Source organism: Loxodonta africana, chromosome 19 (assembly GCF_030014295.1).
Source record: "Loxodonta africana isolate mLoxAfr1 chromosome 19, mLoxAfr1.hap2, whole genome shotgun sequence".
NCBI lineage: Eukaryota > Metazoa > Chordata > Mammalia > Proboscidea > Elephantidae > Loxodonta > Loxodonta africana.
In genome coordinates this window covers 11,086,612-11,113,799 of record NC_087360.1, presented here as the reverse complement: position 1 = coordinate 11,113,799, position 27,188 = coordinate 11,086,612, and the positions used below count along the sequence as shown (strand labels likewise).

General features: G+C 45.8%; 1 protein-coding gene across 2 annotated transcripts; it reads right to left on the bottom strand.

Moving 5' to 3' along the window:
* Positions 1 to 904: 904 nt before the first annotated feature.
* Positions 905 to 27,188, bottom strand: OAS2 (2'-5'-oligoadenylate synthetase 2). 2 transcript variants are annotated; one of them, XM_003419290.4, is made up of 11 exons: positions 26,880 to 27,188; positions 23,854 to 24,127; positions 18,698 to 18,876; positions 17,630 to 17,865; positions 16,798 to 16,945; positions 13,713 to 13,895; positions 10,941 to 11,235; positions 8,364 to 8,551; positions 5,208 to 5,446; positions 4,096 to 4,252; positions 905 to 2,500 (listed from the first exon to the last, which is right to left on the bottom strand). In XM_003419290.4, exons 1-11 carry the CDS (start codon positions 27,054 to 27,056, stop codon positions 2,474 to 2,476), a joined length of 2,103 nt encoding a protein of 700 aa, XP_003419338.3. In that variant the 5' UTR covers positions 27,057 to 27,188; the 3' UTR covers positions 905 to 2,473. The 2 variants fall into 2 exon arrangements, with proteins under 2 accessions (XP_003419338.3, XP_064128302.1); XM_064272232.1 differs by lacking the exons at positions 905 to 2,500; positions 4,096 to 4,252; positions 5,208 to 5,446 and adding an exon at positions 5,453 to 7,996.

Here is a 27,188-nt window from a genome sequence, read left to right as displayed (position 1 = left end):
CCATCCCGTGGCCTGTGGGGCCCTGGTACATGACCTGCACCCTGGATCACCTCTTCACCTCCTGCCTCCCTCCACTTCCCAGCTCTCGTGACTGGCCTCTTGGTATTCCTTGACATGCCAGGTCTTCCCTCAGCTTAGGGCCATCGCGTTTGCTATTCCCTCTGCCTAGAGCTCCCCACCACCCTGTCTTAGTCATCTAGTGCTGCTATAACAGAAATACCACAAGTGGATGGCTTTAACAAAGAGGAATTTGTTTCCTCACAGTCAGTGTAGACTGAAAGTCCAAATTTAGGGTGTCAGCTCCAGGGGAAGGCTTTCTCTATCTGTCGGCCTTCTCATCAATCTTCCCTGGACTAGGGGCTTCTCTTCACAGGGACCCTGGATCCAAAGGACGTGCTCTGCTCCCTGCACTGCTTTCTTGGTGTTATGAGGTCCCCAACTCTCTGCTTGCTTCCCTTTCCTTTTATCTCTTATAAGACAGAAGGTGATGCAGGCCACACCCCCGGGGAAACGCCCTTTACATTGGATCAGGGATGTGACCTTAGTAAGGGTGTTGCAATCTCACCCTAACCCTCTTTAACATAAAATTACAATCACAAGATGGAGGACAACCACAAAATACTGGGAATCATGGCCCAACCAAATTGATACACACATTTTTGAGGGGACGTAATTTAATCCATGACACGCCCCAACATCTTTATGGCTTGATCCCTCATCTCCTTCAGGCATTTGCTCAAATACATCCCCTTCATAGTAAGACTTTTCCTGACCACCTCTAAACTGGCCACCACCACCCCACCCCACCCACCACTCCTAACCTTTTCCCTGATCCATGTCACAACATAGAGGAATCTTGAAAACATTTACGGTGAGTGAAATAAGTCAGTCACAGAAGGACAAGTATTGTATGATCCCATTTATATGCACTATTTAGAACAGGCAAGTGTAGAGAGATCAAAGTAGATTAGTAGTTACCAGGGATGGGCAACAGGGAGGCAGAAAGGACTGTATGCTTAGGGGACACTGAGCTTCTGTTAAGGGCACTTTGTCTTTGTAGTTCTGAATACTCTGAGATATGTAAGAAATGTGTGCTCAGTTGAGTAGAGTTACTAGGATCTTTACATTGAGCTCACATGCCCTGCTCCCATGCCAGGTTCTTCCCTCTTGGTCTACACTCCACTCCCTGTGGACCCAGGCCAACTTACACAATGGCACCAGGAGAAAGAGCCTCCATCTTTTCCTGTTGGGGGTTTATCCAAAGCCAATGTACAGAACCAACACGTGATGACGTCTTCCCTGCTCAGTTTAACCAAACTCAGCTGGAGAAGCAGCAGGTGAGAGGGGTTGGTAACGGAATTGCAGACTGAGTAGATGTGTACCTAGGGTGGTCATTCTTTCATGTTTCAACCTCAAGACGTATCTATTTCTTTTGCTCTCATCCTGGGCAAGAGTATTGGTATTTGCAATTTGGCAGTAATAAATCGTTAAAAAAATTAAAAAAAAATTTTTTTAACGTTAAGTGGGATTATATGAGGTTATGACTTGCTGGGTGGTTCAAATAGTGAACCCACTGGGCTGCTAACTGAAAGGGTGGAGGTTGGAGTCCACTCAGAGGTGCCATGAAAAAAAAGCCTGGGGACCTACTTCTGAAAAATCAGTCATTGAAAACCCTACGGGGCACAGTTCTACTCTGACACACATGGGGTCACCATGAGTCAGAGTCGATTCAATGATATAACTGGTTATTGATATGAGGTTAAAATATTAGACCTGTAAGTATTTTTGAAACTAAAACCAGAGGAAAAAGCCTTTAGATTTGGCAAGAAGATACTCACAGGTGGGGGGACAAAGCAAGGCTCAGAAGGAAAAGGTAACAGTTGTAATTCAGGCCTTTGGAGAGTTTGAGGGTCTAAGGAAGGGGTTGGCTGGCTAGTGACTTAGAAGGAGACCTACACACCTCCAAGGGCAGAAAGGATTGTGCTTATGGAGTGAAAGACACTGAGCTGGACAAGGTGAGGATTCTAAGAACAAGACCATGGAGTCACAGGACCCAAGGTGCAAGTAAAGGACTTCACTTTGGAGGTACAGAGAGATTCCTCTTCTTAGATTTGACAGGAAAGGGAGGAGCTTAGCAGAAAAACACAGAACAGTTGACAGAAATACGAAGCAAATAAAGCAGGAGAAGAGCAAATATTTTTAATGAAGTAGATCAATGCAGAGTGAAGGTGCAGTGAGGGTAAGACTTGATGAAGGACTTCAGAGTCTTGATTTCAAGAGGAGTCAAAGAAGTGATGGAAGGAGTATAGGTACCAGAAAGGGAAAATGAATCAGGGTTACTCTTTTACACAGCAAACAGGTTCTTCACAAGCAATTGCCAGATGGCTTCTAGAAGTTTCTTCTAGCATTGTTATTCCAGGCTTCTACGACTTCTGGATGAGAACATCTCATTGACAATAGGATGTATCCTAGCTCAACATCTTTCCAGTGTCTGCGCTGTCTAGGAAGAAAGAGATATATGTGAGAAAACACCATTTTGTAAGCAGTTAAAACAATTGGTTAAAAGAATGAGAAAGGAAAGAGGGAACTATGTCTGGGAGGGTACCTATTGCCAGAGACAATTTTTTGGTACTTATAGATAAATTTTTTTTTATAGATAATGCAGGAAACCCTGGTGGCGTAGTGGTTAAACGCTCGGCTGCTAACTGAGAGATCAGTGGTTCGAACCCACCACCTACTACACATGAGAAAGAGCTGGCAATCTGCTTCCATAAAGATTACAGCCTTGGAAACCCTATGGGGCAGGTCTACTCTGTCCTGTAGGGTCACTATGAGTTGGAATTGACTCAACGGCAACGAGTCAACGGGTTATAGGTAATGTAGATCTCAACAAGTCACGATAACTCTAGAGGAAGGTGGTGATTCCTTTGAAGCAGTGGTCCTCAATGGGGGAATTATGTGGCCCATCCCTCCCCCACCTCCGCTAACATGTAGCAATGTCTGAAGACATTTTTAATTATCACAACTGGGTGGCATCTATGGGTACAGACCAGGCATGGTGCCGAGGATTCTATAATGTGCAAAACAGCCCCCCTACAGCAAAGAGTTACGGGGCCCAAAATGTCAGTAGGGCTGAAGCTAAGAAACCCTGCTTTAAATATTGGGCAGGGAGAACCAAATATACCTGAATGGCAGGTCTCTAGGAAGGAGGGGGAGCTCTGGCCAGGTGTGGCAGGCACTGTTGGCTGGCTGACCCAACTCGGATCTACCATCGTCTTCATCCCCCTCTTCTTTGTAGCTTCCTTTAAGCTAGGGCTAGCCCCATGACAGTTCTGGGCAATGAAGTGCAGGGGCTTTTGCTGGATGAGGCTTTCAATAAAAACCTTGTGCTCTGGACTGTTGGGCATCTTCCCCCTTTTTGTTCTTCTTGCCTAGATTGTGAACCCATGATCGGCAGGTCCCGCAGCCCATTTGTGGTCCCATAAGGACAAAGTCAACAACTAAAGAGGGTAGAGCCAACAGCCGGAAAGAGCTGGCACAATTGTGCCCTCAGGGGACATTTGTCAATGTCTTGAGACACAATTTTCGTTGTCACAGTTGGGGGGAATGCTACTGGCATCTAGTGAGTGGAGATCAGGAATGCTGCTTAACATCCTACAATGCACAGGGTAGTCCCCCGTGATAAAGAACTACCCCACCCCAAACATCAATAGTGCTATGGTGGAGAAACTCTTTATAGAGAAAACAATGTTGAGCTGTTGTATGGGTCCTGGACTGCCTGTCCCAGCATTTTTTATAATGTGAGAAAAAAAAAAACAATTGCTTAAGCTCCTGTGAGTTGGGTTTTCTGTTACTTGCAACAGAAATAATTCCAAGTTGCTATATTTGGAGCCCTGGTGGTGCAGTGGTTAGGAGCTATAGTTGCTAACCAAAAGGTTGGCAGTTCAAATCCACCAGCTGCTCCTTGGAAACCCCATGGGACAGTTCTATTCTACCCTATAGGTAGACGGCAATGGGTTTGTTTTGTTTTGGTATAGTGGGAGAAGGGAAACCTATTACAGGGCTGTCTCTAGATTACACTTCCTTTATTCTTACTGGAACATTCCATGATTTAACTGGATTTCCAACTCCATCTTTGAAGCAGAGAGATGACAACAACCACGCCTTAGCTTCTTGGGCTAGGAGATGCCAACACCAGCGATCTCCTCCACCCACGTCGCCTGTAGGTTCAGCTGGGTCCAAGATCACAGGCCTAAGTGTTAGATGAGAAGAAGGCATTAGAGGAATGCTGTAGAGACCCAGTGGCTTCAGAATTTGGGGCCCATTCTGCTTTCAACAATACAACAATACGCATTCTAAACTAAGGTGATGTACAAATGTAATCAAATAGAACGTAGCCAAGTTGGTCACAACCTGCGGTAGGTAACCTATGGAATCTTGTTCTCGCTCACTTTTCCTCCTTTCTTTCTCGGTGTTCCTTTCTTTGCTCTCTTCCTCTTTGCTTCCATTGCTTTTGTCTCCTGCTGGTGGAGCCGAAGGTCCCTGAGTGGTACAAACCATTAAGTGCTGGGCTAGCTGGGCTAACAAAGAGGTTGATGGTTTGAACACACCCAGAGCTGCCTTGGAAGAAAAGCCTGGCTGTCTCCTTCTGAAAGGTCACAGCCATGAAAACCCAATGGAGACGTTCTACTCTAAGACACACGGAGTTGGAACTGACCGTATGGCAACTGTTTTTTTTTTTTTTTTTGTAGCATTGAACAGACACCCTGAGATGCCTTACTATTCTTGAAAGTAGAGGTTTTGTGGTACTAAGATCTGAAAAACACAAGGGTAGGTAAAATCTGATCTAATAAAAATTTTGCAGGACAAATTGGCCCTGGAATGATAATTTGGCTTCTCCAAGACACATTACAAATTTCCACATCTCTCAGGCCTTTTAACGAATCTACACTTTTCTTTCCAACCTAGAAAGATGAAAGCATCTCAGGGCTCTTGAGCCTTCTTCCATCTTTCTCTGGATAACATTTTGTCCTGCCTCCACCAGGATTTGCTCCCTGGAGTCTGTGGAGGGTTCTGTTGGTTAGCATCCTCCCGCCCCACCTTAGTCTCACGGGAGGCATAGTGACCCAAGGGAGGAGGGCCCGGGCACTGAAATTGTGTTGAAGGCAGGCAAGTCAAGAAAAGAAGGGGGTTGGGGCTTGGGGCACCTGGTTTTCTGGATCTGGGCCAGTAGGAACTTTCCCACAATCACGTCCTCAAAGTTGTAGTTGACTTTCCAGAAAATGCAGAGCTGCTGATACTTTGTGACCAGCTCCAGGACTGTCCGGAACCCTTCAGCGGTAGAAAAATCCAGCGCCCTGCTCCCCTGCTCCCAGGCATAAACGGTCAGCAGCTCCAAGGCGTACTTTGGGGGCAGAGACCCCTTCGTCTTCAGTTTCCTTTCACACTGCAGGGAGGGTGGGGACATCAGACAACTGCATGTTAAGGATGGCCAGGGACACATCAGGGAAACTGAGTCACAAGATGGAGAGCTGGTGTTCCCAGATGCAGTGTAGATTTGCAGGTGTTCATTTAGGAGCTGGTAGGCAGTGCATGGAGTCCCTGGTGGCACAATGGTTAAGCGCTTGGCTGCTAACCGAAAGGTTGGTGGTTTGAGCCCACCAGTGGCTCCGCAGGAGAAAAGACCTGGCAATCCACTCCCATAAAGATTACAGCCTAGGAAACCCTATGGAGGAGTTCTACTCTGTCCTGTAGGGTGGTTATAAGTCAGAATTGAATCGAAAGTACGCAACAACAGGCAGCAAAAGGAGTCCCTGGGTGGTGCAAATAGTTAATGTGCTGGGCTTCTAATCCAAAGGCTGGAGTTTCAAATCCACCCAGAGGCACCTTGGAAGAAAGGCCTGGTGACCCACTTATGAAAACCCTGTGGAGCATGGTTCTACTCTGACACACATGGAGTCACCATGAGTTGTAATCAACTCGACAGCAACTGTAAAAAAGAAAAAAGAAAAAAGGCAGCACATACAGGTTTCTTTGTTGTGCTTTTGGTCATAGATGTCTTCCTAGGGAAATAATATCCTTCAATTTACTAGAAACCCACTGTGTAAGGGCAAAATGCAGAACAGATTGAAATTCTCGTGGAATCCAGACTTTCTGGATCCATGGAGGCTGGATAAACCCCTGAAACTATTGCCCTGAGATAATTTTTAAACAAGCCAAACATATCCCCTGAAGTCTTCTTAAAACCAAACGATAGTTTCACTTAACTAGTAAAGAATGTCTGCCTTGAATACTGAACTCTCTGAAGATCTATCTACATGGAATCAAATTGACAACAGCAACTCGAAAGATTCGATAAGAACCTCAGGGAACAGTGCATTTGTGTCAATGGGGGAGGAACAACTTGGAAAAGGAGGGTAAGAATAGCCGCAAGACTCGGAGGATGTAATCGATGTCACAGAATTGTAGATGGGGAAAGTGTTGAATTTGTATGTTCTGCTGTGTATATTCTCAATGGCAACAACAAAAGTAAAATAAATTATATTTAAAAAAGAACAGCCCACCGTGTGCGAATTAAGGCGCCTTTAACCACCATCACCCCTAATGCAACCTTGCAGAGCAGACATTGGGCTCTCCATTCCAGCTGAAGGGAAGAGGCTCAAGGAAGTGATATGGGTGGCACAAGGGCACACGGTGGCCCTGAGCCCTCTGAGCTGTCACACCCGGCCTCTTCCAGCTTTTCAAGGAGAGAAACCACAGAGCTCAGTCTCCATCTCCGGCCTCCCGGAGCTGGAGGCAGACAGGAGAGAGCTCAGCAAAGAGCTGATATTGTGCTTGATGTCTGCTCCCGTGAAAATACTCCGAACCCCTCTGTATGCAGGCCAGCTGGTGCAGGTGAAGGAGGTTAACCAACACCGAAGAAAGCGGCCCTGTTTCCAGCCGGTAGCTCAACCTGCCTTCCCAGAGATGGCATCCGTGTCTATTACCTATGGGCACTGAGTCACGGTAAACCACACCAATGACCTGCAGGCTTGTGAACCTCAACTTCCCTTCCATACACACAGGTCAGACACTTGAATTCCTGCACAATTGTTTGGTACATGCAGGGGCGAAAGAAACCACTGTTGGAGCCTCTATATGAGGCAGTGGTGGGTCAAGGGTAGAATCCTCAGCTTCCATGCAGGAGACCCCGAGTTTGATTCCCGGCCAGTGCACCTGTGTGCGGACACCGCCTGTCTGTCAGTGGAGGCTTGTGCGTTGCTATGATGCTGAACAGGTTTCAGCAGAGCTTCCAGACTAAGATGGACTGGGAAGAAAGGCCTGGCAATCTACTCCCAAAAATCAGCCAATGAAAACCCTATGGATCCCAATAGTACATTGTCCGGTCTGCAATCAATCATGGGGATGGCACAGCATCAGGCGGCATTCTGTTCTGCTGTGTATGGAGTTACGATGAGTCGGGGCCAAGTCGACGACAGCTAACAACAACAGCAGCAGCAGCGACAGCCCTGATGGCAAAAGGTGCTCTATGCCTGGCTCAGTTTAATAGGGTTAGTAATAAAAAGGGGAAAGGTTGAAGTTGTCAAGGTTTCGTTTTACTTGAATCCATAATCAACAGCCATGGAAGCAGCAGTCAAGAAATCAAAAGGCGCATGGGGCAAATCTGCTGCAAAAGACCTCTTTAAAGTGTTGAAATACAAAGATGTCACCTTGAAGACTAAGGCGTACCTGACCTAAGCCTTGGCGTTTTCAATCACCTCTTATGCATGTGAAAGATGGACGATGAATAAAGAAGACCGAAGAAGAACTGACGCCTTTGAATTGTGGTGTTGGAGAAGAATATTGAATATACCACGGACTGCCAAAAGAACGAACAAATCTGTCTTGGAAGAAGTACAACCAAAATGCTCCTCGGAAGCAAGGATGGCGAGACTATGGGTCGCATACTTTGGACATGTTGTCAGGAGGAATCAACCCCTGGAGAAGGACATCGTGCCTGGTAAAGTAATGGGTCAGCGAAAAAGAGGAAGACCCTCAGTGAGATGGATTGACACAGCGGGTGCAACAATGGGCTTAAGCATAACAATAATTGTGAGGATGGCGCAGGACCAGGCAGTGTTTCATTCTGTTGTACATAGGGTCGCTATGGGCTGGAAGTGGCTTGATGGCACCCAGCAACAACAACAGTGATGGGAATGCCATAAAGATCCCTGTGTTTAAGGAGTGGGCAGATCCCCTAAAGCAACTGGTCCCCAGCATGGGAGAGTGTGGGCTCACAGGGCACTGGTAAGTGTTGGTTCAGTGGTCACAGCACACTGATCAATGTATATAAGAACCAGCATCTAGAACAAGGACTAGCGTACCTGTTTGTACCAGTACTTCACCAGGCGAATTAAGCTCTTCAGCTTGGTGGGACGGGAGATGATGAAATCCCGCTGCAGCTCCGTGAAACAGGAGGAAAACTCTCCCTCAATGTAGTCCCCAGACTCGTACTGTTGGATGAGCTCAGCATAGATGCTGGGGCTGGGGGGAGAGACAGAGCCCCATTGACCTAGCATGGAGGAGGAGAGGTTTACACGATGCCTTCATTTGCATACTAATGAGCACATTGGAAAACATTTTTGACAAATTTAATTCTAGGACATGATTTTGAAGTGTATTAGCATGTTTGAATTTCTGGGTGGTGCAAATGATTAAGGCACTTGTTGCTAACCAAAAGGTTGTTGGTTCAAGTCCACTGAGAGGTGCCTCAGAAGACAGGCCTGGTGATCTACTTCCAAAAAAATCAGTCATTGAAAACCCTGTGGAGCACAGTTCTACTCTGACACACACGGGGTCGCCAGGAGTTGGAATCGACTTGATGGCAACTGGTTTTTAAGATATAGGGAGCGTCTATGTTCTGCTATGTGTATTCTCAACAACAGTAAAATAAATTTAATTAAAAAAAAAGATACAGGCAGCATCTCTAGAATAATGAGGTGTTCAAACAAACAAACACATAGGGCATTACCATCATTGCAGAAAGGCCTCTTGGACAGTGCTGAGGTGGGGTTTACAAACTATGGCCTCTGGGTCAACCTGGCCCACTGCTTGTTTTTGTAAATAAAGTTTTATTGGAACATGGTCATACCCATTTGTTTATGTGTGGTCTACAGCTGTTTTCATGCTACAACAGCAAAGTCCAGTAGTTGTAACAGAGACCAGTATGAACCTCACAGCCAAAAATTGTTGCTGTCTGACCCTTTACTGGAAAAGTTTGCAGACCCCTGATTTATACTGTTGTTACAGAGAGACATTAAGAACCATTTTGAGGGAAGATACCAGGGTCTTCATAATTTCGAATTTTATACGATTTGGAAAATGCCTGAAATAGCATCTAATACACCATTTTTAGTATATCATTATGTATCTGTCACCCCTGCACTGAATTTCTAAAGGGGATTTTGCTCAAGAGTGAAGGAAAATGCCTGGATTTCTTGTGTCTTTGCATCAGATCAGAAATCCTCCAAGAGGTTTAGGGTCATGGTTTCATGGGACATTCCAGGTAATTAGCCTAATACTGTTTTTAGTGCTTCTGTTCTGCCTCCTAGTTCATTGTGTAATGGATGGGGTCCTAAAAGCTTACAAGCAGCCATCCCAGGTAAAACAATTGGTCTGTAATTGCCTAGAGCAACAGAAGAATAAGGAGATTCAGGAATAGGAGGAGGAAATGGAATGCCTGCCTCACTGTCTCCTTGAACAAATGCCTTCTTTGCCACGAGACCAGAAGAAGTGGATGGTGCCCGGCTACCATGACTGAAATTTTGATCAAAGATTCTATAGAAGAATCCTGATCAAAAGGGGGTGGTGGCAGTGAATACAGAACAGAATTCCAAATTCTCATGGAATTCAGACTTTCTAGAACCACTGAGGCTGGATAAACCCTCTGAACCTGTTGCCCTGAGGTCATCTTTAAACCGTAAACCAAAAATATCTCCTGCAGTTTTTTTTTTTAATCAAACAATACATTAGCTTATGTAGTAAAAAATGTTTGCCTAAAAAAAAAGAAAAAAAAAATTCTTCCACAGTCTGTTCTTTAATTACCTCTCTAACACTTGAGGCATTTTATCAACAAATGTGTGTGGAACTCTAAGTGTACTCCATTCTTTGATAGATATTGTGGATGATACTTGAGTACAAGATGTAGGCCTTGATGGTCCTTGGGCTAACTAAATGAGAAATGGGTATGAAATCTTACACAGATTTAAGTTATTGCTATCATCATTCATGCTACCGATGGGAGTCCTGGACCCACAACCAGTGTTTTTTTTTTGTGTGTGTGTGAAAATATACACAGCAAAACCCACTCCCATTCCACCATTTCTAGACTTAATGATCAGTGACATGGGTTAAATTCTTCACATTGTGTCAACATTTTCATTATTTCCATTCTGGTTGTTTCACGTCCATTTACTTAATCTCCCTGCCCCCAACCCCCAACTTCTCATATTCTTTAAAATAGCTGTTGACTCTTTGGTCTTACTTATATAACTTTTCTTTTTTTAGTAGCGTGATACTCAAGGGTGACAATCTTTACTCTTTGGGCTAAACTGTTACTTAGTTTAAAGGTGACTTCGGGGATAGTTTCAATTCAAAATTTGAAGGGCAACTCAGGATCATAGTCCCAGGGACTCCCCCAGCCTCAGTAGGTCCAGCAGGTCTGGATTCTTTAACAAATTTGTAGTTCTGTTCCACATTTTTCTCCCTGTTTATCAGGGTTTCTCTATTACATTGCTAATCAGAATGTTCAGTAGTGGTTGCCGGGCACCATCTAGTTCTTCTCATCTTCTAACGTATGTTTTTTGTAGCCAATTACTAAGTGGCTTTCTCTCCACCCCTTTCCACTGCCTTGTCCAGAGTCTGTCTCCCTGTTCCAGAAGCTAAGGTCTGGGGACTCTTACCCAGTACATTGAAGGCGGGTAGCACATCAAACTCGACACTTTCCTCCAGCTCTGCATTGAACTCTTTGGATTTCAGAGAGAAGCTGAGCGCCCTGGGAGACTTCCATTTGGCAATCTCAACCTTCACTTTAAACTTCTCCTCCTGCTGACAGGCTTCCAGCTGCTTATGGATTTCCTTGATGATTTCACTTCGGTTGTGTTTTTGGGAGGGAAAGCTTTTAAGCAAGTTAGGGAAAAGGATGAGGTCGGCGTCAGAGCCACTCTTCAGTGCTGTGCCTTTGGCGGTTGACCCCCCCTAGTGAAGAAAGGAAAACTGAGCTAGAGCAGCTCCTACACTGTGAGTCCCTCATCTCCACGGGCTGGGCCTAGGTCGGGTGACCAGTGAGGCTGCTGAGGTTCTATTTTAGGACCAAGTACAAAGCAGAGTATTTTGTGTCACAAACTAACAGAATACTATGGTTACAGGAAGTAGTTATTCTCATGCCCCTTGATGTACTTATTCACACAAACAACTGTTAGGCTCATTATAAGCTACTCGCTTCCCTGGGTGGCACAAACAGTTAAGTGCTCGGCTGCTAACTGAAAGGCTAGAGGTTTGAGGCCATCCAGAGACACTTTGGAAGAAAGTCCTGGCCATCTACTTCCAAAAAATCAGCCATCGTAAACCTTATGGAGCACAGATCTACTTGGATACATGTGGGGCTGCCATGAGCCAGAATATACTTGATGGCAATAGGTTTGGGTTTTGTTCGAATTTTTTCTTCTAAGGAACACTGAAAGAGCCCTGGTGGCACAGTGGTTAAAGCGCTCAGCTGCTAACCAAAAGGTCAGCGGTTCCAACCCACCAGCTGCTCCACCGGAGAAAGATGTGACAGTCCGCTTCTGTAACGATCACAGCCTTGGAAACTCTATGGAGCAGCTCTACTGTGCCCTATAGACTTGCTACGAATCGTAATCAACTTGACGGGATTGGGTTTGGTTTGGTTGGTTAAGGAATGCTTAGCCTTCTTTGAATTACTGTGACCTAAGAGAAATTCAACCAAATGTAATCATGACGTTGAGAAAGTTTTATCTGTTCCCTGATCTGTCAGTTTTTCTCCTGCAGTCTAGGGGTCAGCAAATTTTTTCTGAAAAGGGCAGATAGTAAATATTTTAGACTTTGCAGGCCACATATGTCTTTGTTGCAGGTTTTTCTTCCTCACCTTCCCTCCCCTTCTCCTCCTTCCCCTTTACCTCTTCCTCTCCTTCTCCATTTTCTTCCCCTCTCCCTTCTCCTCCTCTTCCTCCCCTCTTCTTATCCTCCCTTTCTCCAGTTGGTACCTTCCTCCCCACCTCAGCGGAAAGCCACTTCAAGAGATGGAAAGCAATTTCTTATCTGCCGATGGCTTCTCTTCCTTGATGTACCATTATAGCTTTCTTTACTTATTTACTCTCACATTTAATGGGGCCTCAGGAAGCAGAGGAGAACACGGGCACATCAACAATTCTAACACAGGTCACTACCGCAGCCTTGCTTTCACCCCAATGAACCTGTGGGGCAGGGATAGTTACTCTTCTCCTATTGGATATTGCTGGGCTTTCCAGATTCCTTCCAGTGTAGTGTGCTCACAGCTGTTTTGCCATCACTGCAGATGTTTTTCCACAGATATCAATATATCCCCCCTCCTTCTTGTGACCATGGGCACAGGTTTGTCAGGTCTGTGACTAGCAGACAGAGCAAAGTGTGCCAGCCAATGGCCTTGAGCCATGGACAAGGATGGCCCAGAGCTCTGAATCTTTAGTTCAGTAGATAGGGTTAATCAGGCTCCGGTCATTAAAACAAGAGGTCCCTTTCTGGTTTAATACACACTGAGCTTGGAATCTATAGTGGGTTGAATGGCAGCCTCCTGTCTTCACTACCTAGTGCTGCTGTAATGGCAATACCACAACTGGATGGATTTAACAAACAGAAATTTATTTTCTCACAGTTTAGGATGCTGAAAGTCCCAATTCAGGGTGCTAGCTCTAGGGGAAGGCCTTTTCTGTGTCCACCCTGGGGGAAGGTCCTTGTCTCTTTTCTTGGGTTTTTGGAGATCACATGTGGTGTGGCATCTGTCTTCCCCCATCTCTGCTTGTTTGCTACTCACTTAATCTGCTTTTTATATCTCAAAAAAGATGGATTTAAGACACTCTAGGCTAATACTGGATCATTAACATAACGAAGAAAACCCATTCCCAAATGGGATTATAATCAGGGGTTATAACAGGGGTTAGGATTTATCACACATATTTTTGAGGGATGCTATTCAATCTATAACACCTTCCAAAAGATGTGTCTACTGGGAACCTGTAAGTGTGATCTTATACGAAAAAAGGGTCTTTGTAGATGTCATTAAATTAAGAATCTCAAGATGAGACCATCCTGGATTAGGGTGGGCCCTGAATTCAATGACAAGTGTCCGTACAGGAGAAGAGAGGAAGAGGAGGCACGTGGAGGAGAAGGCACATGGAGGAGAAGGCATGTGAAGGAGAAGGGCAGGTGAAGACAGAAGCAGAGATGGCAGGGATGTGTCTACAAGCCAAGGAGTGCCAGGATCCAAAGTATGTTGTTGGTGACATAGACGGTCTGTCAATACCCCTGCTGAGGATCAGTGTCCCAGTTGCCTGAGCTCCTCAGCTTCCATTCCTTATCCATTTGCCCTCAAGTTTCTGCTGGTACACAGCACTGTAGAGCTGCAGTAACTGCTCCACTCCCTTCTAGCGATAGCCCTTAAGAGAAAAGCCAGTGCTCACCCTGACAATCTTCTGAATCTTGATCTTCTGGTCTTCTGAATGTTGAAAGCACTTTTCTCTAAGGAATCTACAGATGATGTCAACAGCTTTGTTGGTCTGATCAAGGAAATTTTTGCTGGGCTGGAGAAAGTCGTGGATGAATTTATCTAGAAGATGGCCTGGAGTTGCATAGAGTGGTGCTGGCTGGAGGAAGACATAAGAACTGGGCTGTGATCATCTTCCTTCAAGCAGACCCTGCCTCCTACTTCTGCGACCCAACCCTCTTGCTAAACATATCCCAAAAACATATCTGAGAGTTTATGGTGGTACCCAAGAGCCTTCAGAAACAAAAATTCCCCTAGTTGCCTCTCCTTAACTCCTAGGAGAGATTTGGTCCCTTCTCTCAACAACTTAGCAATGGTGTTACCTAAATGAGTCAAAGGCGGTCTTTGTGTATAGACCTCGACTTGTTTACTTTTTCACAGCAAGCTGAGGCTTGACAGCCTCCGAGAAGTCTGCTGGTGCCAGACTCAAATTTGTACACATAGAAATTTGTACTTTGAACCTGCCTGCTTTACATACCCAGTGAAGCTGTGCCCAACGTCTGCTGGCTCTAGACAGACCCTAGGATGCTGCTGTCCTTTGGAGCTCTCTGACCCGGAGGCACCCCACCTTGCTGCAGGAGGACATCATCTAGGGACACGTAAGACCTCCCTTACTTTTCCTCTTTCCTGGGGTTTTCATGCCCGCTTCCCCTTCTGGTGGCCACCCCCTGTGCTGCTTGCCTCTTGAAGACCTCTGGCTATGGGGCAAATTCATTGCCAGTACTTCCCCTCCCACAGGGCATCATATTGTGGTGGTGGGTATGTGTGTGTGCAGGTGCATGTACGTGCATGTATGTGTGCATGGGTGTATTGGGTATGTATGTGTGTATCCCTGGGTGTATGCATGTGTGGGTGTGCACTCTCTTGTGCATAATGTGTCTGTGTGTGCATGTACGTGTGCACATGTGTATTGCATGTGTGTGGGCATGTGTGTGAGTGTGTGTCCCCGTGCACCCTCCAGTGCTTGGACCTCCTTATGCAGGGGTTCCTGGGCCAGGATGGTGTCTAATAGCCGTAGCCGAGAGGGGTGGCTTCATATTTCCGGAAATAAAGGCTGATGGGTAGCAAACCAAAAAAAAAAAAAAATGCCAAAAGCAGGTATCAAAAAATGGTTTAGAATTGGCATGAGAGCAAAGCACAATCTGTGGTCTTAGATTCGGAAAAAACGCTATAAAGGGCACTCTTGTGATAGTTGGCAAAATCTGTAATGGACTGTACTTAGGCAACGTTGTTGCTACATACCGTGGAGTCGGTTTGAACTCACAGCAACCCTATAGGACACAGTAGAACTGCCCCGTGGGGTTTCTAAGGAGCTGCTGGAGGATTCGAACTGCCAACCTTTTGGTTAGCAGCTGAGCTCTTAACCACTGCACCACCAGGGCTTCATACAGGCAGTAGTATTGTATGAATCTAATTGACTGAACTGGATTATGGCAAAATAATTATCTAAGAGGATGTCCTTGTTCTTAGGAGATACCTAGGAAAGCATTTAGGGATAACGAGAAGTGATGCCTGGCAGCCTACTTTCCAAATGATTCCGCGTAAATAATAAAACAACAACAATAAGGTGTGTGTGTATCTATACAAGCACATACGCACCTTTATACATAGCACACACACAGACTGAGAGAACATGACATAGCAAACACGGCAAAATGTTAAGCATTTGCGCATCTTGGTGAAGGGAACAGAGGATTTACTGAGCCATTTTTGCAGCTTTCCTATAGATTTCAAAGTTAAATGTAAGACTATTGGGGTGGGGTGGGAACAATTTTTTAAAAAGCTAGAGCAAAAACCAGGAGTCCAGTGCAGGCTAGGGGGTGCTACAGGGGCAGCTGCTCAGTGCATCAGGCTCCTTCTTGATGCATTGCGGAAATTTGCCCTGTTCACAGGCTTCTTTGCCTCCAGGGACTCATGAATTTGGTAAGCTTATTTACATCTTCATTTACAGCCCAGATTTTTGCTCAGTCGGCCCTCAAATTTCTGTGCAAATGGAATGTAGGTGCCCACCTTCCACAATCTGGAAATAAATCAGTACGGCGTCTGTGATTTGGTGTGCCTATCTGGCCTCAAATGGTACATTTGACTGCCCTGTGGTCCTCACCAGGTGTCCCTGGGTGGTACAAATGGTTAAACACTCCACTATCAACCAAAAGGTTGGAGTCCACTCAGAGGTGCCTTGAAAGAAAGGCCTGGCGATCTGTTTCTGAAAAAACAGCCACCGAAAGCCCTATGGAGCACAGTTCTACTCAGACACACATGGGGTTGCCAGGAGTTGGAGTTGGCTGTATGGCAATTGGTTGGTTCTGGTGATCCCCAGGAAAGCGGAATGGACTGAGTGGTGCAACCTGAGAAGGCACTCATTGGTTTGTCCCGAGGAGCCCTGGTGGCACAACAGTAAAGCACTCAGCTCTGAACTGAAAGGTGGGAAGTTCGAACCCACCAGCGGCTCTAGAGAAGAAAGACCTGGCGATCTGCTCCTATGAAGATTGCAGCCTGGAAAACCCTATGAGGCAGCTCTGTTCTGCCAAAGGGGGTCGCTATGAGTCTGAACCGAGTCTATGGCATCTAACAACAACCACAGGCTCAGAAGGTACAAGGGAATTCCGTGTGACAGATTTGCTTTTTTCTCCATTGGGGATGGCGGAGGGGAACACCAGTGTGTCTGTTGCAGGCCCCTTTCATTAGTCTTGTTCCACCCCCACGCCTCGCTCTCACCCTTCACGCCCGCTTGAAGGGCACCCAGAGCCTATGCAGGTGTCCGCGGGGTGACCGCCACCACTTCCCTTGGGCTGTGCTCCATTTTATCTATCACCACCTTCTCTCCTGCTTTCTCTCTTGGAGAAATTAATTTAAGTCTGTCCTTTGCGGGTGCTCCACTTTCTCGTGTTCCCTTTTGCACTTCACCAATCGTTTCAACGGAGGGTGGGGAGACTCTTGGAAGAGACTGGAGTCTGGATGTCAGAAGAGCCCTCCCTGTAGCATGACACAAGCCCTCTCACCAGAATATTCCAGGATGGTCCAGGTGAGCTGTCATTCAGGCTGAGAGAAGACAACCATTCTCGAGCTTTTAGGTTTAGCAGTTCCCAGCACTCATTTTTATCTCGGCTCACATTATTCATTGGGTCAGTTGGATCCAAGATGACTGGCCTATGAATTCCATTAGATTAAAAAAAAAAATTAGTTGAGCTACTGCAGGAGAGGAAATCCATTTTGGGGAAATAGCCCTAGTTGGGAATCTAGTAACCTGGATTTTAACTCCTGAAGTTCCTCTGAATTGGTGAGTGGCTTTGCCTAAGACATCCAGCCTCTCTGGCTCGGGGGTCTCTCCTTTATAGAGATGTTCCATTAATGAAGAATAAAATGGTCTCCCCTTCCTGCCAACTCCTTTCTCTTAGCTCTTTCCTTCTATAAGGGGAAGCACCTCTCCAGGATTTTTTTTTTTTTTTGCAGAGTAGAACTGTACTCCATAGTTTTTTCATCGCTGTGACCTTTTAGAAACTGATTGCCAAGCCTTTCTTCTGGGGCACCTCTGGGTGGGTTAGAACCACCAACCTCTAGGTTAGTAGCCCAGTGCTTAATGATTTGTGCCACCCAGGGACTCCTAGGGTCTAATTTTGATATAAAATGTGACTTAAGTTGGGAATTGTAAAAAGTGTTGGTCAGGCGTCCCTGCTTTCAGACAGACCTCTCTTTGCCTCCCCACCCAGTGCTGCTGACATTATTTGACACACCATTGCCAGGTCAGGACAGGGCTGAGACCTCATTCTAAAGTGGCACAGCCCAGTCCACAGATAAACGTATAGAGGGAGAGGGCTATGGGGAGCTTGGTACCTCGACGCCCGGAGCTGGGACTGCAGGATGTTCCTGATGGTCTCGTCCTCAAAGTTGTAGTAGGCTGTCCAGTAGACACACAAATGCTTATACTGCTTGATCAGCCCCAGAACAGTTCTGATGCCTTCAGCTATATCAAAGTTGTGTTGTCCACACCCCTGTTCCCAGGCATAAACCGTAAGCAGCTCCAGAGCATATACAGGCAGCTGGGTTGACTTCTCCAGCTCTTTTCGGCACTGTGGGAGAAGAAGAGGGCAGCAAATTTGGGGACCCAGGACTCCCATGTCAAGTGTCTGAAGTCAAGAAACCAGAAGTCTATAAGAAGCCACTATCGCCTACCAGAATGCCTAAAGTTAAATGGACTGACAATACCAAGTGTTGACAAGGAAATAGAGCAACCGGAACACTCATACATTGCTGATGGGATGTGATTTTGTGCAAGTATTTTGGAAAACTGGCAGTATTTACTAAAGCTAAATATAGATATATATATTCCCTATACATACATACACCATATGCATATATACACATACATATTCATACACATGTATACACACATATACAGGTATATTATAACCCAGCAATTCCACTCCTACATATTTACCCAAGAGAAATAACTGCTTAAACTCACCAAGAGACATGTAGGGGAATATAATAACCTAATTCATAACAGCCCCACCTTGGAAACAACCCAAATGTCCATCAATAGTCTAATGGATAAATGTGTGGTATATTAATGCAAAGAAATACTACGAAACAATGGAAAACTACCGCTACTCGCAACAACGTGGACAAATCTCTCAGACATAATGTTGAGCAGAAGAAGGCTGACATAAAGTACACATAGTATAATTCCATTTATATCAAGTTTAAAAACAAGTTTAATCTATGGTGACAAATGTTAGAATAATGGTTTGCTTTTGGGAAGCATTGACTGGACTCAAGGAAGCCTTCTGAAGGTAAAAAATGCATTGAGCTGTACACTGAAGATTGTTGTACTTTATTAACTGTAAATTATCTCAACGAAAAGGAAATGAATGCTAACAATAGGCAACATTTGAAAATTACCTGTTGATACCAGTACTTTACCAAGAGGATCAAATCCTTCAGTTTTCTGGGACGGTCGTTAAAAAACTTCTGCTGGAGCTTCATGAAGCAGGTTGAGAACTCACCGGGAGAAGCTGCTGTCGCATCTGAGACTCTTTTGAGTTCTCGATAGATCTCGGGGCTGGGCTTCTTACTAAAGCCTGGTGGGAAAGAGAAACATGGGCGTTTTGGTAATTATGTGGCCTCAGAGCAGGACTGCTCAACAGAGAAGGTCAGTCATATTTCCATAAAAAAAAAAAAAAATTCTGATAGCACAGGTCAATTGCTTAATCTCTTAAAAAATTAATCTCTTAAGAGGATTCATATTTACGTAAAGGATAATGGCGAGGAGTGGTTTGCCCTACTCAATAATAAAATGCATTCTAAAATGACTATAATAAAAACAGCATGGTATTGGTCTTAAGGCAATCAGCAGAACCAAAGAGAGGGACAAGACACACAATTAAAAGTGAAAAAGCGGGTATTCAGTAAGGAAAGGATTCTTTCTTTAAAAAATGATGTTGGTCAAGTTGGCTTTTCATCTGGAAGAAAATAATGTTTATATATCATGTACCTGAAAAACCCATTGCCATCGAGTTGACTTCGACTCATAGTGATCCTACAGGACAGAGTAGTAGGATATCCAAGGAGCAGCTGGTACATTTGAACTGCCAGCCTTTTAATTAGCAGCCACAGCTCTTAGCCACTGTGCCACCCACCCAAACCCAGAGCTGTGATATATTCGCTATGAGTCGGAGTTGACTCAACGGTAGTGGGTTTGGTTTGGTTTATTGAGTCCATCCAGTGACTGTTTTATTTCAGGAAGTCTGGGATACAGGGAAGGAGCCCTGGTGGTACAACGATTAAAGAGCTCCGCTGCTGACCAAAAAGCTTCACAATTTGAACTTAGCAGCTGCTCTGCGGGAGAAAGATGTGGCAGTCTGCTTCCGTAAAGATTTACAGTCTTGGAAGCCCTATGAGGTAGTTCTAGTCTGTCCTATAGGGTCACTATGAGTAGGAATTGACTTGACAGCAGTGGGTTTGGTTTGGTTTTTGGTAGGGTACAGGTCCTTGGAGGAGGCAGGAAAAGGAAGTCAGGGCCTTAGAAGTCTGGGAACCGAGGCCATTGGGACAGCTGAGTTGTCTCAGGGCTAAACGCTGTGAGGTAGGGTGGTGCATGACAGTGGTTCTCAAACTGGGGTGCACGTTGGAACCCCCTGCGGAGCTCATCTGGAACACAGATGCCCAGGATCTTCCCACGACCATAATTCTGGGCCTGTATGCTTCAGATTCGTACACGGTGGGGTGAGGGTGGGGGGTTCTGATACACAGTTGGGAGATAGCCTGGCTTCTGTATTTTATTTTTTTTAACTAAGTTCCCCGGGTGATTCTGAAAACCCTTGAAGTTTGAGAACCACTGGTGTGGGGTCAGGAAACAAACAAATGCAGTGGGGGAGATGTCAATATTCCAGGCTTGAAGCAAACATGAAACTGACCCCCTACTCTGTGCCAGGCATGGTTCTGCACACTTGGCATGCAGGGAGGTTGAGGGAAAGAGCCTTCTGTCTTCAATAATGATAAAAAAAATAATAATAAAGCTAACATTTATTGAGCGCTTACTGTTAGGCCAGGCACAGTTTCAGCCCTTTATGTACTATGAACTCTACAAGGGTTTCATAAAACTCTTAAGTGGTCAGTGTGATTGTCATAGGAGGAAACTGAAACACAAGGAAGTAAGTAAGTGTTCTACTTTGGGTCAAAGGCCCTGGGGCAAAAGTGGGGGTTGGGGATTGGGTGGGAGGTTGATGCGAGAGATATGGAAAGATGGGGGGCATGGAGCTATGGAAAGAGGCATAGAATCGAAGGAAGCCTGACTGGACCTAGTGCAAAAATTAAAAAAAAAAAAAAAATTAGGCGAGGTTAAAAAACCAGTTGTGTGGAGTTGATTCCAATTCATGGCGACTCCATGACTCCATGTTTGTCAGTGTAGAACTGTGCTCCATGGAGTTTTCAATGGCTGGTTTTTCAGAAGTAGATAGCCAGGCCTTTGTTGTGAGGCACCTCTGGGTGGGCTCGAACCTCCAACCTTTACGTTAGCAGCTGAGTGTGTTAACAGTTTCCACTACCCAGGGATTCCAGGTCAGATTTGTTAGCTAATATTTGGTAAAGAAAGTAATTTATAAATGTCCCTGTAGGTCACTTTTCTCCAAAAGCAATCATTATTTTTTCCTTCTAGAACAGGGGATGTACTGCTTTATCACTACCTGGTGGTGGCTTCTGGAATACTACCTGGAAAAAAAAAAAAAAAACATTGCCTTCGAGTCTATTCAGACTCATAGTGACCCTATAGGACAGAGTAGAACTGCCCCATAGAGTTTCCAAGGAGCGCCTGGTGGATTTGAACTGCTGACCTTTTGGTTAGCAGCCACAGCTCTTAACCACTACACCACCAAGGTTTCCACTACCTGGAAAGAAGAGCTTATCTCTGGCTCTCACGCTGTCCTTGCACGATGAGGTGAAAGCAGGCGGCGCTCTGGCCTGGGTCCATCCACAGCTCTGAACCTGACCTCCATGACCCTGCCTTCACCTTGTCTGCCTCCTCAAAGTCCCGGTACCCTAGACTCTGAAATAAAACATTCACTGGATGGAGTCAAGGGCAGAAATATATTGTATGTGATAATAAATGTGATTTTCTTCCAGATGAGAGCGAATTGACCAACATCCTTGTTTAAAGAAAGCATCCTTCCCTTATTAATTTGGAATACCCCTTTTTTCATTGTTTGAGACAGGTATTTGCTGACAACCTTAGCATCTCAACAGCCTTGCAAGTTAGGTGTTTCTAGCCTGATCTTGCAGTTGGCAAAAGTGAGTAAATAGTAGGCCAGGATAAGAACACAGCACTGCCTCCTCCCAAATGGGCGCACTTGGCTCTGCACCAGGCTTCTTTTTTTGTGAACGTGAGTCATCAGGGGGTTGGGTGTGGTTGTCTCCACTTTATCAGTTGATCATTGGATTAATTGTTCTTCAAGATTTTGTGTAACCTGGAAACACCATGAAATTATGGAGGATGGAAGGCACCCTGGCTTGGAGCATAGAAAGCCTGGGCTTTTATCCTAGTTCTGTCGGTAACCAGCTGTGTGGCCTGGCACTTTCCTTTCCTTTCCTTTGGTTTCACCATTTGTCTAATGAGGGACTGGATCCCAGCTCTGGCATTCTTTAAGTCTGTGATTATATGTGTACCTGTGATTGAGACTAAGCTATAACTATACTGAATCTTATCCATCTATCCCTCCAATCAATCATCTGTCTAGCCACCTAAACACCCATCCAAATATCCATCCATCCATCCCTCCATCCAATCATCTATCCACTCATCCATCCATTCATCCATTCACTATTATTCAGCATGAACATTGTACCACAGACAGGAAAATAACAAGACCATCATGGTACCTGTTCTTTCGGAGCTTATAGTCTAGCAGAGGGGAAAACTAAACAAATCATTTCAATATTGGTGATAAATTCCATGATAGAGAAAGCATAAGTTGCTTTGGAGCACATAGAAGGTGGATCTAACCCAGACTTGGGGATCCAGGGAAGTTAAATTTGGAGCGATCAGAAAATAAAGGGCCAGGGGAAAAATGTTCTTGGCAAAGAACAGCATGGACCAAATCTCAAGTTGAGTGAGCATGGGGGCTTGAGGAACTTAATGAAGTTCAGAGTGGCTGGGGCAGAGAGTGAGCTGGTGGTAGTTAGTAGGGCTGAAGAGGTAAGTAAGCAGGGACCACTAGATCATTAAAGTTTTGTCAGTCCTGCTGAGGAGCTTGGCCCTGATCCTAAGTGCAAAGAAAAGCCAGAAGAGGGTTTAATGTAGAAAGGGTGACACCTGGCTGCTGTAGGGAGTGAGACAGAAGGCAGGGAAGTGATTAGGAGGCCATTGCCATATCCAGGCTAGCCCAGATGGTGGCCTTGACTAGGGAAGTAGCAGTGGATATAGAGACTAGTTAGGCAGAACTGGCAAGGCTTAGTGGTGGGCTGTGGGTGAGGAGTGAGGGAGTCAGAGATGTAAACTGGGCTTGGGCAACAGGCAGAACTGTGGGGACATTTGCTGACATGGGACACAGGAAGTAGACAAGTCTTGGGGAGATATGGCTTATGTTTGAGGTGCCCCTCAAGCCCTGGTAGACAGTTGTCCATGGAAGGTCGTTGCCTTGATGTTGACCTTGTAGGAAGGCAGATTCCAAATGCCTATCCCAGCTGGACTTTTCCAGGTGCTTGCCCCATCCTCCTCCTCTAATTAACACTGACTGTAGTCTAAAAAAAAAAAAAAAAATTTTTTTTTTTTTTGTAGTCTAAACCCTCAAAGTGTGGTCTGCAGACCAATAGCCTCAGCATCATCCCAGTTGTTGTTGTTAGGTGCTGTCAAGTTGGCTCTGACTCATAGCGATTCTGTGTACAACAGAATGAAACACTGCCCAGTCCTGCACCATCCTCACAACCGTTGCTATATTTGAGCCCATTGTTACAGCCACTGTGTCAGTCCATCTCTTTGAGGTCTTCAGCTCTTTTGTTGACCCTTTACTTTACCAAGCATGATGTCCTTCTCTAGGGACTGGCCCCTCCTGATAACACATCCGAAGCATATGAGACAAAGCCTAGCCCTCCCTGATTCCAGGAAGCATTCTGGCTGTACCGCTACCAAGACAGGTTTGTTTGCTCCTCTGGCAGTCCATGGTATATTCAATATTCTTTGCCAAAACCATAATTCATCCCAGATATGATTAGAAATACAGAATCCTGGGGCCTCGCCCCAAATCTCCTGAATCAGAATCTGCATTTCAGCAAGGTTCACAGGTGATTTATGCACACGTTACAGTTTGAGAACCCCTGCTCTAGACAATAAAGTCTAGAACATTTGCTCCAAAATCAACTAGGAGATGGGGGAAGAAGTTCCAGAGAAGAGAGGAGGCCCAGAGTATAGCCTGCCATTTTGGAAAGCATTAGTGATGCTAGCTGGCCTAGACATCCCATCCTTAGCCTAGAGGGCCCACGTTGCTGTCTGACACCCCATTTTTTGGCTTTGATCCTCCAACATGCCCCCGCAGACCCGCCCTGCACACTGACCCAGGAATACTCACCCAGGGCGTTGAAGGCAGGCAGTACCTCAAAGATGATGCTTTGCCCCTTTGTGGACAGCCAGAGTATGAGCTGGCCTTGGGACTGCTGGACCTCCAACTTGGCTGCCATTTCCTTTAAGTGCTGTGAGGCTTCTAGGCGCTTCCAGATTTCTTTGAGGATTATTTCACGTTCGCTTGTCTTCTGATCCAAAAATTGTTTGAATTCACTGAGGTAGATGACGAGAGTACCATCGGATGTGCCTCTGAGGACAGTTTCCCGGCCATAGGAGCCACCCTGCCGGCGACAGGGAAGCGGATGTGAAGTTCTAGACCCACTGGGCATCCAGCAGACAGTGGTATTTCTCAACAGCGAGCAAAAGCCAAAAAAGTCACCATGGTCTTAAAGCTGTGAAGCAGACATTTGTTTGTTCACCATGAGGCCTGAGTCAGGCTGTTCATAGCAGCATTTTTCATACTGGCCAAAAACTGGGGTCAACTCAAATGGCCATTAACAATAGAATGGTCAGATGTGGTAGATTCACAAAGCAGAATACTATACAACAATGACAGTGATAAACAACAACTGCACACAGCAAGATGAACCTCAGAACCCCTGTGGGTCAAGGAAACCACATACCAAGTGCACAAAGTGCCCGATGCCATTTACGTAGGGTGGCCAGTCAGTCCTGGTTTGCCAGAAACATTCCCAGTTTGTCTTAGTTATCTAGTGCTGCTATAACAGAAATACCAAAAGGGGAGGGAGGGGCTTAGCCCTCTCTCACAGTCTAGGAGGCTAGAAGTCTGAATTCGGGGAACCAGATCTAGGGGAAGGATTTTTCTGTCAGCTCTGGGGGAAAGTCTTTGTCATCAATCTTTCCCTGAGTCTAGGAGCTTCTCAGCACAGGAGCCCAGGGTCCAAAGGACACGCTCCACTCCCGGCTCTCTTTTCTTGGTGGTAGGAAGTTCCTATCTCTCTCCTTGCTTCTCTTTCCTTTTATCTCTTGTAAGGTAAAAGGTGATGCAGGCCACAACCCAGGGTAACTCCCCTTACACAGGAGCAGGGCTGTGAATGGAGTAAGGGTGTTGTATTCCACCCTAAGCCTCTTTAACATAACCCAATCTTGCCTCATTAACCACAGGCAGGGATTAAGATTTACAACATGTAGGAAAATCACATCAGATCACAGAATGGCGGACAACCACATAATACTGGGAATCATGGCCTAGCCAAGTTGACACATTTTGGGGGTAAACTATTCAATCCATGACACAGTTTTAGCAATGGGCAAACCACCCTACATTTACACCAAGTTCAAAAAACAGGCAAACCCGGCTGTTCTGTTAGAAGTCCTAGGAGTAGGTTGCCCTGGAGTAGAGGTAGAGACTGGCTAGAGGGTGTCGGAAGATCCTGGGGGGCTGGGTGTTTTGTTTCTCAATCTGGATGTGGGTTACACAGGTATGCTGTTTGTGAAAGCCTGTTAAGCTATGCACTTAGATCTCTCCCCTTTTCTTTTTGCATATTTTACTTTTTTTTAAACGTTAATTTTGAGAGGCAGGATAGCAGAGTGGCTCAGCATGGAGGCTCTCAGCAGATTGCCTGGATTTAAACCCCAGCTCTGACCCCAGCTGTTAAGTAACTGCACTCACTTAACTTCTCTGTGTCTCTGTTTCCTCACCTGGGCTAGGTAGCACCAGGTGACACCAGGTGTCCAGGTTTCTTTTCTGTTGAGCTTAGTGGGTGTGTAAAGGTGGATCAACAATCAACATCCATGGAAGCACCAATCAAAAAAATCAAACAACGTATTGCATTGGGCAAATCTGCTGCAAAAGAACTCTTTAAAATTTTTAAAAGTGAAGATGTCACTTTGATGACTACGATGCACGTGACCCAAGCCGTGGTCTTTTCAATTGTCTCATATGTGTGTGGATGTTGGATAGTGAAAAAGAAAGACTGGACAAGAATTGATGCGTTTGAACTGTGGTGTTGGTGAAGAATATCGACTATATTGTGGACTGCCAGAAGAATGAGCAGATCAGCCTTAGACAAAATACAATCAGAACGTTCCCTAGAGGATGGCGAGACTTTGGTTTGCTTACTTTGGGCATGTCGTCAGGAAAGACCAATTGCTGGAAAAGGGCATCATGTTTGGTAAAGTAGAGGGCCAATGGAAATGAAGGAAATGCTCAATGAGATGGATGGACACAAGGGCTGAAACAATGAACTGAAACATAGCAATGATTATGAAGATGGCGCAGGACCAGGCAATGTTTTGTTCTATTATACATAAGGCTGTCGTGAGTTGCCAACTCGACAGCAACCATCACCAACAACAACAAAGGGAGGAGCCGAGAAGCGCATAACAGCAGAGAAGTGGCAGGCCAGGGCTAAAGAGAATGGTGATGGAGGGGACCCTCAGAGCCCTCCTCCTGCCCTAGTGACCTGGCACCTTCCCATCGCCCCTGCCTCCCACAACATCGAACATTTCCAGCCGAAGGGAGCCTCCCTCTACCCACTCCCCCACTGTTGTGAAACCACAGAGCAACCTCGTGTGATTTTACCGAGGTCCTCGAGCCTCAGTCTATCCCTCTATAATAAGGGTAAAAATAATAATAGAAAATAGAAATAATAATAGCGAGTAATCCCAGCTTATTTATTGAGTGCTAATTTTTTTTAACTATGTGCTACGCCACCACGTGGGTTTTTTTGGTAACTATGTGCTGGGCTCTGTGCCAAGAACTTTATATTCCTAAGCCTCACAACACTCTGAGGTGGGTATTATTCCTCTCCCCGTTTTATAGATTTGAAAACTGAGGCACAGAGAGGTGAAGGTGAACCCTATAAGAGATACCTGCCCAGGGTCACACACCTGGTAAGGGGCAGAGCTGGCTCCTAACCACTACAGCATACTCCTCCGTCTCACCCCGGTGTGGGGAAGACAAAACGACGTCTAGCCCAGAACCTGGGGCAGAGTAGGTACTTAGCATGTGACCCTGGGACCGTGGACTCTCCTGGCTCCCCGAAACCCTGACCCTAGCCCTGGACTCACTTTGGCCACATCCTTTACCAGGGGGAAGTCTTTGGCATCCTGCAAGACTGCGCAGATGGTGTTCACGGCATGGTCGATCAGCTTCTGACAGTCTCCCTGGGGCTGTAGAAAGAGCTGGATATACATTTCCAGGTTCTCAGCAGGAATGGAGTTCTGTTGTGACCACCAGCTTCCCATAGCTCCCTGCCGGCTGCTGAGGCTCCCTGCTGGCTGCTGGGGCTCCCTGCTGGCTACTACTGGTGCCGGTGCGGTGCCGGAGTGAAGAGCAGCGCAGGAGGCAGAGAAGGAGTAAGCTCCCGAGCCCTGGAG